The 11904-nt window shown below is 47.6% G+C and overlaps 1 protein-coding gene across 12 annotated transcripts in view; it reads left to right on the top strand.

Moving 5' to 3' along the window:
• Window positions 1-3466: 3466 nt before the first annotated feature.
• ZNF606 (zinc finger protein 606) overlaps window positions 3467-11904 on the top strand; it is a 36615-nt gene continuing 28177 nt past the window's right edge. For 9 of the 12 annotated variants that reach the window (XR_008293848.1, XM_053211226.1, XM_053211233.1 and 6 more), the window contains exons 1-4: window positions 3994-4480; window positions 5061-5167; window positions 6454-6510; window positions 7047-7135. Coding sequence is in view for 9 of the 12 variants with exons in the window: in XM_053211226.1 (XP_053067201.1) it covers window positions 5137-5167; window positions 6454-6510; window positions 7047-7135 (177 nt within the window). In the remaining 3 variants the exon portion in view is untranslated. Of the gene's footprint in view, window positions 3960-3993; window positions 4481-5060; window positions 5168-6453; window positions 6511-7046; window positions 7136-11904 lie in introns of those variants that run through there. The other 3 variants (XM_015087508.3, XM_053211231.1, XM_053211225.1) reach the window with 2 other exon arrangements.

Raw genomic sequence — 11904 nt, 5'->3', positions numbered from 1 at the left:
AGTAAGAAAAAGACAACCCTAGAAAAAAATGCATGGAAGAAGTGGGAACTTATTTCAGGGAGAGAAAACACAAATGCTTGAAACTATGAAAAGATGCTGAACCTCACCAACAAGAGAACAGCAAACATATCACAATGAAATACCATTTCCTACCCATGAATCTGGCAAAAATTTTAAAAAGTGACACTACGAAGCATTGGTGAGTATGTGGAACAAGTGGAACTCTAACCGTTGCCAGTGGGCATATGAAAAGGTGAAATCCTGGGGCACCTGGGTGGCTCAGTGAGTTAAGCATCAGACTTCAGCTCAGGTCACGATCTAATGTTTCATGGATTCAGGCCCCATGTCAGGCACTGTGCTGACAGCTCAGAGCCTGGAGCCTGCTCCGGATTCTGTGTCTCTCTGCCCATCCCCTGCTTGCACCCTCTCTTTCTCTCAAAAATAAACATTAAAAAATTTTTTTAAAAGACAAGGTGAAATCATTTTGGAAACAAGGTGACCTGTCTATCAATGTTGGACATAAATATTCATGCCCTCAGTACCGCTCTGAGGGGTACCCCAGAGAAACCCTGCATGTGTCCATAAGGAGACCTGTATATGAATGTTCGTAGCAACATCATTTATAGTAGCTGGAAGCCTTTTGCTTGCAGTGCTCTTGCCACCACCCCACCCCCCATATCTGCATGGCTGGTTTCCCCCCTGACTTTAGGGCTTTACTTGCAGATTACCTTCTCAGTGGGGCCTTCCCTAAGACTTCAACTTAAAACCCCAACCATTCTCTCCAGCATTCCTTGCCCCCCTTCCCTACTTGGTCCTTAACAGTTATCCCCATCTGATGTGTTATATATTTTACTTATTTTTCTGTTGCACATTCTCCTGTAGAATGTGAGCTCCATGAAGGCAGAGGTTTTGTGATTTTTATCCACGGCTTTATTCCCAGTTCCTTGCATAGTAGGTTCTTTAATGAATATTTAATGAACGAACCTAAGTGTCCATCAAAAGTAGATGGGATAGGGGTACGTGGGTGGCTCAGTTGGTTAACTGTCCAACTTCAGTTCAGGTCATGATATCATGGTTCATGAGTTCGAGCCCCACATCAGGCTCTGTGCTGACAACTCGGAGTCTGGATGGAGCCTGCTTGGGATTCTGCGTCTCCCTCTCTCTCTGCCCCTCCCCCACTCACACTTGGTCTCTCCTCAAAAATAAATATTAAAAAAAAAAGATGGGATAAACAAGTTGTGGTACACTCATTCAAAAGGAAACTAGATAGCAGTGAAAATAAATGAAGTAGAGCCTCACATATCAAAAAGGAAAAATCTTGGCAATGGTAAACAGCAAAAAATTTAAGTTGCAGATAAAATCTTGTATTGATACATTTATATGAATGCAAAAAATGCACAGTAAGTGTTTTGTATTGCTCTGGGATACACATATGTTGTAAAGTTTCAGAAACAATAATCCACATCTCATTCAGGATAATGGCTGTTTCTAGAAGGTGGTTTCTGTCAAAGAGGGGAACACAGGTTTCAGCTGCATGGATAATGTCCTATTTTTTTTTTTTCCAGGTTAGGAGTGCTTTCACTGAAATCCATACAATTTTATTATGTTTTACATGTTTTTCTTTTTATTATTATTTTAATGTTTATTCATTTATTTTAATGTTTATTTTTGAGAGAGAGCATGAACATGGGAGGAGCAGAGAGAAAGGGAGACACAGAATCAGAAGCAGGCTCCAGGCTCCAAGCTGTCAGCACAGAGCCTAACCTGGGGGCTCAAACTCATAAACACTTGAGATCATGACCCCAGCTGAAGCCTGATGCCTAACCGACTGAGCCACCCAGGCGCCCCCTAATGTTTATTTATTTTTGAGAGAAAGAGAGAGAGTCGGGGAAGAGTGGAGAGAGAGGGAGACAGAGTTTGAAGTAGGCTCCAGGCTCCGAGCTGTCAGCACACAGCCTGACGTGGGACTCGAACCCACAAACTGAGATCATGACCTGAGCTGAAGTCAGACGCTCGCTAACTGAGCCACCCAGGCGCCCACCTCTACCTTTAAAATACTATCTGTCACGGGGGCGCCTGGGTGGCTCAGTCAGTTAAGTGTCCAACTTTTGTTCATTTGGGCTCAGGTCAAGATTTTGAGGTTCGTGAGTTCCAGCCCGGCACTGGGCTCTGTGTTGGCAGTGTGGAGCCTGCTTGGGATTCTTTCTCTCTCCCTCTGCCTCTCCTAACTTGCGCATTCTTTCTCAAAATAAATAAATAAACTTAATTTAAAAATACTAAGGGGGGCGCCTGGGTTGCTTAGTTGGTTGAGCATCTAACTTTGGCTTAGGTCATGATCTCATGGTTCATGAGTTTGAGCTCCGCATGGGACTCTGTGCTGACAGCTCAGAGCCTGGAGCCTGCTTTGGATTCTGAGTCTCTCCGCCCGCCCCTCCCCTGCTTGTGCTCTCTTTCTGTCTCTCAAAAATAAATAAACATTAAAGAAAAAAATACTAACGTCCACAACTGGATGCGGATCACCACCACTTTGATCCAAGCTGTCTTTTCATTTTGATTACCGCATTAGTTTCAAGGGCCTGACCCCTCACGGTCTCTCTGACCACTGTGCTGTTCCCCCAACTGAGCAGTCAAAACTAGGGTGGACGAATGCACAGGCCAAGATGAATCAGGAACAAGGAGGAAAAGGTGGGGGAGCCAGGGAAGCTTGGGGGTGAGGGTCACCTCAAACACCGGTGGGAAAGAGGTTCCAACAGGGTCCCCAAGGGCTGTCAATGTGGGGGGGGGGGGTTCCAGGCTCAGCTAGGGCTGGAGGGGGTGGTGGCCCAGGGATCCTCCCCGTGCTGGATGAGGAGCCTTTTGGTCGTCCCCGTCCGTGCTCTTGAGTAGTGGTTTGAGTGACAGTCGCTGAGGCAGAGATTTTGTTAGCCATGTTCCCTGCTGTTCTTCAGCGCGGCTCAGTAAACGCTGACTCCAGGAAACATCCCAACATAGGTCGATGGTAACGCAAGCTGCCATAAAGCTTCTCCGTCCAGGAAGAGATTTGGGAACAATTCCTTATGTTTTAAAGGGCTTTATGCGAGAAGCTCAAAACCAGGTTCTTCATTTGAAAAGGAGTATCAGAACAGCTATGTTGAATGAAAGGACCCCTTGAATGCGTTCAGGCCTGCGTCTGGGACGCGTTAAACGATCAGACTTCGTCAAGTTTGCACTGGTGAGCCGCCATTTCACAGACGGGCAAACTGAGGCTCGCGGGGCCGCGATCTACCCAAGCCTTTCCAAGATGGGCAGCAGCGGCGAGGAGGGTCGTCTAGACCCCGGACAGTACCGTCGGCTCGCCGGCGGCTGTGATACTAGCCGCCGAGGTAAGCCCCAGGCGCCGCGGTGGCCGGACTCGCGGCGGAGTTGCTCGGAGTACGTGCCATGGCGACGCTTCCGGACCAACCGGAAGCCCACTGCCCAGAACTACAACTCCCGGCAGTCCGCGCGACGCGTCCTGGTCGACGCCGGGGGAGCGGCCGCCATTGTCCGCCGCCGAGGTGAGGCGGTCGCCCAGGCGGTGGGGTCGCCGCCGTTGCCGCCGTGGGAGCCAGGAGGTTGGGAGAACAAGCGCGAAGACGCGGCGCCTGCAGTCGGGGCCGGCGCGGATTCCGCGCCTGCCCCTTCGGCGTCGGCTTCGCGCCCCTGTTTCCCTTGGTTCTGCGACCCTCCCGCCTCCCGCCTCTGGGCTCGCGGCCGCGCTGGGCCGGCTGGGCGGGCCCCGGTGAGCCCTGCACGTCGGGCCTGGCGCTGGGTAGCAGCCGTCGGCTCAGCGCGCCTTTGTCTGCCCCGCCGCGCGTGAAGATCCCAAGCGTACCGCCAGGCCGAACCTTGGAGCGGAACAAAAGCCCGAAGCGAAGCGGCGAAGCGACCCCAAGCTTGCTAAGTCGCTTGCCTCGAGCGGCGGGGACCGGCCCGCAGGGGTGGAAGCAGGTAAGGCCGGCCGCGAACCAGGTAAGGCCGGCCGCTCGCGGGTGCGGGCTCCCGAGCATCGCCTCCGCCTCCGGTGGTGCATAAGAGATCGGGCGGGAGGCCAGGCAGCAGGTGATGCGGCGCCTCTGAGGCCGTTAAAGGGAATGATGAACACCTTTCTTTCCCCAGCGGGTGTTTCTCGTCCGCGCGGGTTCAGCTAAGGCGCCGAGGGACGACGGCGACCGTGGGAGGGGGACAATCCCCGATGCTCTTCACCGTGCAGTGACGGCGGACTTGGTTAGGTTGCAAACAGCGGTGCGGAATCGTTTGCCTGCTTTGAGTTTTGGCGCAGATCCCGGTGTTCCTGGGGCCAGCAGGCGTCCTGGTGCTTTATACTCATTCCCAGGAATCCGCAGAGCTCTGACAGTTGGCCCTCGTACCCTCGAGAGGTCTCGGGACTTGCACAAAGACTTGGAACCGACGCACTTTGTGGTCTGGGCTCCACATCAGGAAACGGACAGACTTGGGCCCGGTAGGTCTTGCCGGTTGAGTTCTTGTTTCCCTCCTCCCTTCCTCCCTTTTAGATAAAGGTTGCGTAACAGAAAATCATTTTAGAGTACAGTTCAGTGGTTTTTGTTGTATATTCAGAAAGTTGTGCAATAATAACTACTAACAGAACATTTTCATCACCTCCTATAAGAAACCACCCGCACCATTAAGTGGTCACTCCGCATTTCTCCCTCCCCGCCCAGCTCTTGGCAACCATTGATTTCTTGGGGGGGGGGGGGGGGGAGGGGGTGTGTGCAGGTGGATTTTACAGTAGTTTTTGTCAAATCAACCAAAAAGTAACCTCGAGGTTGTCACTGACTGTCTCTTAACAACCACTGACAAATTCATACCCTCTCATTCTGGAGTGTGGTCTTTTTTTCAGCTTATTCAAGTCACTCTTCATTTATGTCCTGGAATTCTGTTGTTTTTGACACGTAAATTCTGTTTTCTTACAATGCTCCCTACAAGTCTTTTGTTGCTTCCTTGGATGGGCTGTGTTCTTTGTTCCCACTGCCTCTTCTGTGACAAAGGACCAGTTTTGTCTTTTCCACTTTTGTCATTAGGTTGGTATTGCAATTGTCTGTGAATCACCTTAATCCAGTGCTTTTGGCCAGGCACCTGGTGGATTGATCCTGTGGGATGGCAGCTGTCAATCCGTGGGCCTCCTGGGGTAAGTCCCAATTCTGTGTCTTCCGGGCCTCCTCAGTGGTGAACCTGCTGCAGCCAGGGGTCAGAGCTATGGAGGGACTGAGAGTTTTGGGGGATTGGAGGGAGTCTCTCTGTCTTGGTATAGAATTAGAACTGAGTGAGATTAAAAAAAAAAAAGACAACTTGGTTGTTGGTGAAAAAGGGAAATGGTTAGTGTAAAAGACAGTGTTATTTTGTATATCTATAGTCTTAAGATGTGTTAGTGGTTCTAAGAGATTTTCTACTGATTTGTGGGATTGCTTAGAAGACAGACATACATACAGTCAGAATTTCTCTATCGTTGCCATATTTTTTACCTTTAGTGTTGTTTCTCATTTATGTAGCAGTGGCATGTAATTTAAGAACAATGTTAAATAGCGTGGTGTCAGTGATGTGTTATCTTTAAGTGAGGTTTCACGTATTTATCACTAAAGACATCAAGGGAGTATCTTACTACTTAGATTATTATTTTTATTTTATATATTTTTTAATTAATTATTTTTTCATGTTTATTCATTTTTGAGAGAGAGAGAGACACACACACAGTGCCAGCGGGGAAGGGGCAGAGAGAGAGGGAGACACAGAATCCAAAGCAGGCTCCAGGCTCTGAGCTGTCATTTCAGAGCCGGATGCAGGGCTCCCACCCACTAATGGTGAGATCATGACCTGAGTGGTCAGATGCTTAACTGACTGAGCCACCCAGGCGCCCCTCTACTTAGATTATTTTTAAACTTGGGTAACCTTAAACATTTTATCAGATACCTCTTCAGCCATTCAAGTGATTCTATTCTTCTATTATTATTATTATTTTTATTATTAAAAAAATTTTTTTTAATGTTTATTTTTGAGAGAGAGCATGAGCACGGGAGGGGCAGAGAGAGAGGGAGACACAGAATCCTAAGCAGGCTCAGGCTCTGAGCCGTCACTACAGAGCCAAACGCCGTACTTGAACTCAAGAGCAGTGAGATCATGCCCTGAGCCAAAGTTGGACACTCAACCGACTGAGCCACCCAGATGCCGCCAAGTGATTCTATTCTTGATTCTTCTTGGCTATATCATGTCAGATTTTTGGGTAATGACTTACCTGTGTATTTCTAGTATAAATCTAGCTTGTTATGTTGGATTTTGTTACATGCCTTGGGCTCTGTTTATGGAACTTCGTTACACCCATTAGTGAGACAGATCTGCTTTTCTATTTTGTTGCCTTTAGTCGCTGGGTTTGTTGTCACAGTGGCTTTTCTTTACTTGTCCCAACCTGATCTGGTGCAGGTATCCTTACGGACCAGTCCTGGGGAATGGCGGCTGTTGACCCGTGGACCTCCTGGGGTGAGTCAAAAGCCTGTGTCCCCATTGGCCATGTTTGCTGCTGTGTCATGCTTCTTCCAGCAGTGACCTGCCGTGGCCAGGGATTGGAGCTGGGGAGCCAGGTGGGGATTTAGGGCAGGGGGGGGTTCTGGTCCAGGTCTCTCTGTGCAGAGCGGGAACAGGGATGGATCAGAACATTCCATTGGGTGATAGAGTGATGGTGACACCTCCAGGAGAAGGGTGCATGAGAATAAGTGTGTGGCCATTTACAGCTCGGGCCCAGAAAGGATGTGAACTGGTACTACTTCTCAGAGATGGTGCTTCTGAGCAAAGGGGGCCAGTGCAGGACTCATGTTTAGGAACATTACTTCTCTTCTCTGAGCCCCATTTCCTTCATTTATAAAATGAGGAGTCTCTTTCTTTGCCCAATGGACACGGCTAGGAACTAGCTCTCCCTCAGCGCACTCCCTGCCCCCGCCGTCACCCCGACCAGGAAGGACTCGTCGGCATACTTCCGGTGGGGAGAGCTGCCTCCGTGACTTTGTTTTCCTCCCCAGCTCTGTGTCCTCAGGACTCTGCCTGGCCTGTGGAAGAGAGCCCCAAGGAGGAGAGGAGGGTCACTGGGCTCCCGACAGCCCAGGTCCAGGTGAGTCAGGCATCTGCTTTTTCCTGAAGGGCTGTCCTGTACCCTGGGGTGTCCAGGTTGTCCCCCACCATCCTAGTCTTTGTGTTCTTAAGTTTATAGCAGCTAGACTTTGCCTAAAGAAAGAGTCGGCCAGAAGTTGATTGCTTTCAAAGCACCGACAGGGAGAATTCAAACAGTTTTCTGTGGCTTGGAACCACATTATCGACCAACCTGTTCACAGAACTGAGCCCTGGCAGTGCCGTGTGTTGTTTTGGTGGACGAGGGGCAGCCCCTTTGGCCGGCAGCAGCCCCCTTTACTCCTCCCACCTTACCTCATGTATTCAGTGCCATATTGGGTTGATGCTGTCCTGTGAGCTCCGTGCTTGCTGGGCAGAGAACATGGATAAGTCCAAGCCCTGGTCCCGAGGAATTCTCAGTCCCCTTTCCCAAGGTGGTTCAGTCAGCTACTGAGGCCTCATGGCCTGCTGTTGCCACACCTGTGGTTCAGGACATGGGCCTGAGATGCTTAGGGAGGCCCCAAGCCTTGGAGAGGCTGAGCCCAACTAAGGCCTCGAGAAGTGGGAGATAGTCTGCATAAAGTCACTGGGGCACAGAGCAGCTGGAGTCCTTCCGCTGTGGGGAGGGACGCTGCCCGGGAGACATGACACACTTGGACCAAGAGGTTAAGGGGGCTGCAGGGGCCTGGCCTTTTGTGACCCTGCCCGTGTGTGTTGGGTGAGGGTGGGGGCACCGCATGACCGGCATCTGGGTGAAGGATGACCCTAGTTGGAATTGAGGATGCAGAGGCCAGGATGAACCTAACCAGGCCCTGAATGCCTACTGTGGAGCCAGGGCTCCATTCTGGTGGTAATAAAGAGCTTCCTAAGTGCAGTGAGCACTTAGGCCATTGTCTAAAATGTGGCTGGAAGGGTGTCCCTGGCAGGAATGTGGGGGGAACGGGGTCGTGGGAAGCAGGCTGGCATTTCAGGTGTCAGTGTGACCAGGGCCTGGGAGCAAGACCTTAAGAGGTGTAAGGGAGTTGATGCAGGGTAACTTTGAGACTATTAGCATGTGAGGATGGGTCCTGAGAGGAATATGACAGGAGACATGATATGGAAGAGGTGGCAGGAAATAGGATAGCAGAGTTGATGATACTGGAAAGATGTCCACTCCTTTTTCTCCTGCCCAGCCTCTTCATTAGAGACACCCACTTAAGAAAAACCAATTGTTTTAATGACTTTATTAAAATATTCAAATACCATAAAAGCGTATAGTTTTGTGGGTTTTTGTATATTCACAGAATTATGCAACTATTACCAACCAGTATCTATTTCTGGTTCTGCTTCTAGAACATTTTTCATCCCCCAAAGAAATTCTATACCCATTAGCAGTCACTCCCTGTTCCTACCACCTTCGACCGCTGGCAACGACTCATGTACTTTCTTTATGTGTTTGTCTCTCCTGGACATTTCACATAAAGGGAATCATATGATATATGACCTTTTGCGTTTGGTTTCTATCACTTAGCATATTTTTAAGGATCATTTATGTTGCAGTACATATCAGTATTTTATTTATTTATATGATTCAGAGGCAGCCATTTTTAACTTACTGTTTTTGGTTCCTTAGGGTTGTCTCCATATTTCTAAATGAGATTTTCATCCTGATTCATGAAATTTACATTTACTATTGGCTCCCTACTATGAAAAATGAAGAAAAATAGTTTTGTTACCATATGTAGGTTTTATTTGCTAAGTTTAAATAATGGATCAAACAAATGTAAGGTACTGAGGTATAAAATTATTAATAACTTCTCTACGTAACTTAATGCCTCCCCCCCAAATTAAAAATATGTGATGAAATTTCCCATGGTTTCAAAGCTGACTGGTGAAGTGCATCGCAAGTATGCTGTCCTCACGTGGCAGCACGGCTGTCCCGGGGAGCAGAGGGCCTGAACCACGTGGTGCAGAGTGGTGGTTGTCTGGCATCAGAACTCGGGCAGCTTTGATGTTCACGACTGATATGTTATATAGTCATTTTTAGATTCTGTAAAAGAATTGGCAATGAGGCAAGGCTGAAAGATGGGCCCTGAATCAGTCGCTTGGGAACAAAAGTTAGTTGTAATAAAATGCTGTGAAGAAGTCTTAATAACCACTGGGCTGCACCCTGCTGTTAATTTATGTGAGGGTTCCTGAGAATTATTAGGGTTAATGCTGAGAAAATAAAATGGAGAATTAAAATAACAACACCCTCCAGTGTCTGAAGAGTTGTGATTTCTGAGAACATGCTCCTGGCCCCTCCCCACACTCACTTCAAATTTTTCCCTGTGGGAGATTCAAGACTTGAATCCTGTGAGTTTTGTACTAAGCGAGGTCTTCAGGAACACTAACGAGAGCCCCATGTCCCTCCACTGTTCCCTCCAAGTTAAATACTGAAATAAAGCATTCATCTGGTGAAAACATCAAATGCTGTCATCCCTTGTTATCTGAATAGTCCATTTTGGAGAACATGTTGCGTAGCAAAGTTTCAACTAGTGGGAGCCCAGATCCCATTATTTTGAAGAATAGGGAAAATGATGATACCCCATTTAAAAAACTCCAGCCAGCCTCCTCAGATATGGAAACTCTCCAACCTGTCTGTAACAATCCGCCGATGATTTGTGCACGATAAGTGTGCACAGAAATAACAGTAATGCTCTGTACCCATCCCTGGCTGGTCTGAGGATGTGCACGTAGTTGTTTTCCTTCTCTGCAAAAAACTTACCTGAAAATACTAATGAGATTCTGAAGTTGCCAAAGAACCCATCTGAATTTCCCCAGATTTCGTGAATGGGCCAGCTGTCCATGATAGAATGCAGGAGCTGATTTTGCATCTTCCCTCGGCACCCTTACATCTTCTCTCAAACCTTCCCATGATGTAGATGTATGGCCGGGTTCCGTAAAGTGCCGTCGAGAGCCCTGGTAAGCGCTCATACGTATGAACAAAGTGAAATTGCAAGAATGATTACAGGAAATTTAGGTGGGACATTTGCGAGTCACCCTAGCAGATGTTTGTAAAGTGCAACCTCACGTAAGGGTAACCTGGGAATGGAATGGCTTGCTCCTTCCTGTGCTAGCTTCTAGGGTCCCTCTTCTCCACAGTGGTGAGACTGGGTGCCTGACCTCCCATCTGCTCTTGCTGTTTCACTTCTAGTCTTGGTTTTGCATTTTCTTTTTATTTTTCAATTTGTTTTTAATGTTTATTTATTTTTGAGACAATGGGAGAGACAGAGTGCAAGCAGTGGAGGGGCAGACAGGGAGACACAGAATCTGAAGTGGGCTCCAGGCTCTGAGCTGTCCTTCCAGAGCCCGACGTGGGGCTCGAGCTCACGAACCATGAGATCATGAATGACCTGAGCCGAAGTCGGACGCTTAACCGACTGAGCCATTCAGGTGCCCCTGGTTTTGCCTTTTCTGCCTCTTCAAGGCCTCCATGAAGTGTGGACCCCAACATGGGGACATACTCAGCTGGGCATCTTTTTTCCCCTTTGGCAGCGCGTGAGTTCCTTCCCCTTTGATAACATCTACAAATCTGGAAGTACTTCTTTTTACTTATTCAAAGTTTTATTTTGACAAATCCCATAAATACAGAAAATTATGGAAAATAATCAAATATGGTCTCCATTATTCAGAATGAAGTTGTTAATGTTTTGTACTATTTGCTTAGTTTTCCCCAGTCACATTCTCTTCCCATGTTTACCCAGAATAACTGCTTGCGGTGTATACACAGCTAATCAATTGTCTTACTCATATGTAGATAATAAGCTATTTATATAGACATCACATAGATAGTAGTCTAATTCTTTTTAAGTTTTTTTTTCCCTACGTCATCTCTATACCCCAGTGTGGGGCTCAAACTCCCAACCCCGAGATCAAGAGTTGCATGCTTTTCCTACCCGTAGCTTTTCTATACCTTTCTTTGCTTATTCAAGGTCGACTTTGAGATCCATCCATGTGATAAGTTCATTCCTTTTGCCCTCTGTTCATCCCTTTTATGGATGGGCGTAGAAGCCCCCCCCCCCCCCCCATTTTTACTATTCCTTGAAAAGCTGTGTGGACCTTCTTGTAATATCATTTTGTGCATACATCTAAATGTTTATCTAGACATACCCCTCAAAGCAGAAGTATGCTGAGTTTTAGGGTGCACGTTTGCAGTATGACCAGCGCTGCCCCGTGGCTCTTGGAAAGGGCCTCCTCTCGTTCTCACCGCCATGGAAGAGAGCCTGTCTCCCTGCATCTCTGCTGCTGAGTGGCAGTGTCGGGTCTTTTAATTTTTGCATAGCTCAAGACCAAAATGGTAGATTGTATGGTAGATTCAATGGTAGATTCCTTGATTGCTAGCAAGGTTGTGTATCTTTACATATTGTACCTGGTCATCTGGATTGCTTCTCTCTCTGTCTCTCTGCCACTCCTACCTCTGTGTAGACTCTGACCTGTCGATACGTAGGCATTTTATATGCATTCTGGATCCTGGTTCTTTGCCATGTATGAATTGTCTTCTCCCAGTCTGTAGCTTGTCTTAACTTTGTGGTGTTCTTTGTCAGTCCCATGTTTCCCGTATCTGTATTTGTTTATAGCTAGTGTTTTTGTTTCTTGTTTAAAGAATTCACATATTAAAAAAAAAATTCTGTTCCTTTAGGTTGTTTCTGAGGTCTTCTCTTACATGGTGGGCCTCCTGAAGCAATTGCTGTGTGTTCACATTTAATAAATTCTTGTTCTTTCAGAGCCCCTCTTGTGTCATCCTGTTTTATA

Source organism: Acinonyx jubatus, chromosome E2 (assembly GCF_027475565.1).
Source record: "Acinonyx jubatus isolate Ajub_Pintada_27869175 chromosome E2, VMU_Ajub_asm_v1.0, whole genome shotgun sequence".
Lineage (NCBI taxonomy): Eukaryota > Metazoa > Chordata > Mammalia > Carnivora > Felidae > Acinonyx > Acinonyx jubatus.
This window is presented reverse-complemented; position numbering and strand designations above follow the sequence as displayed.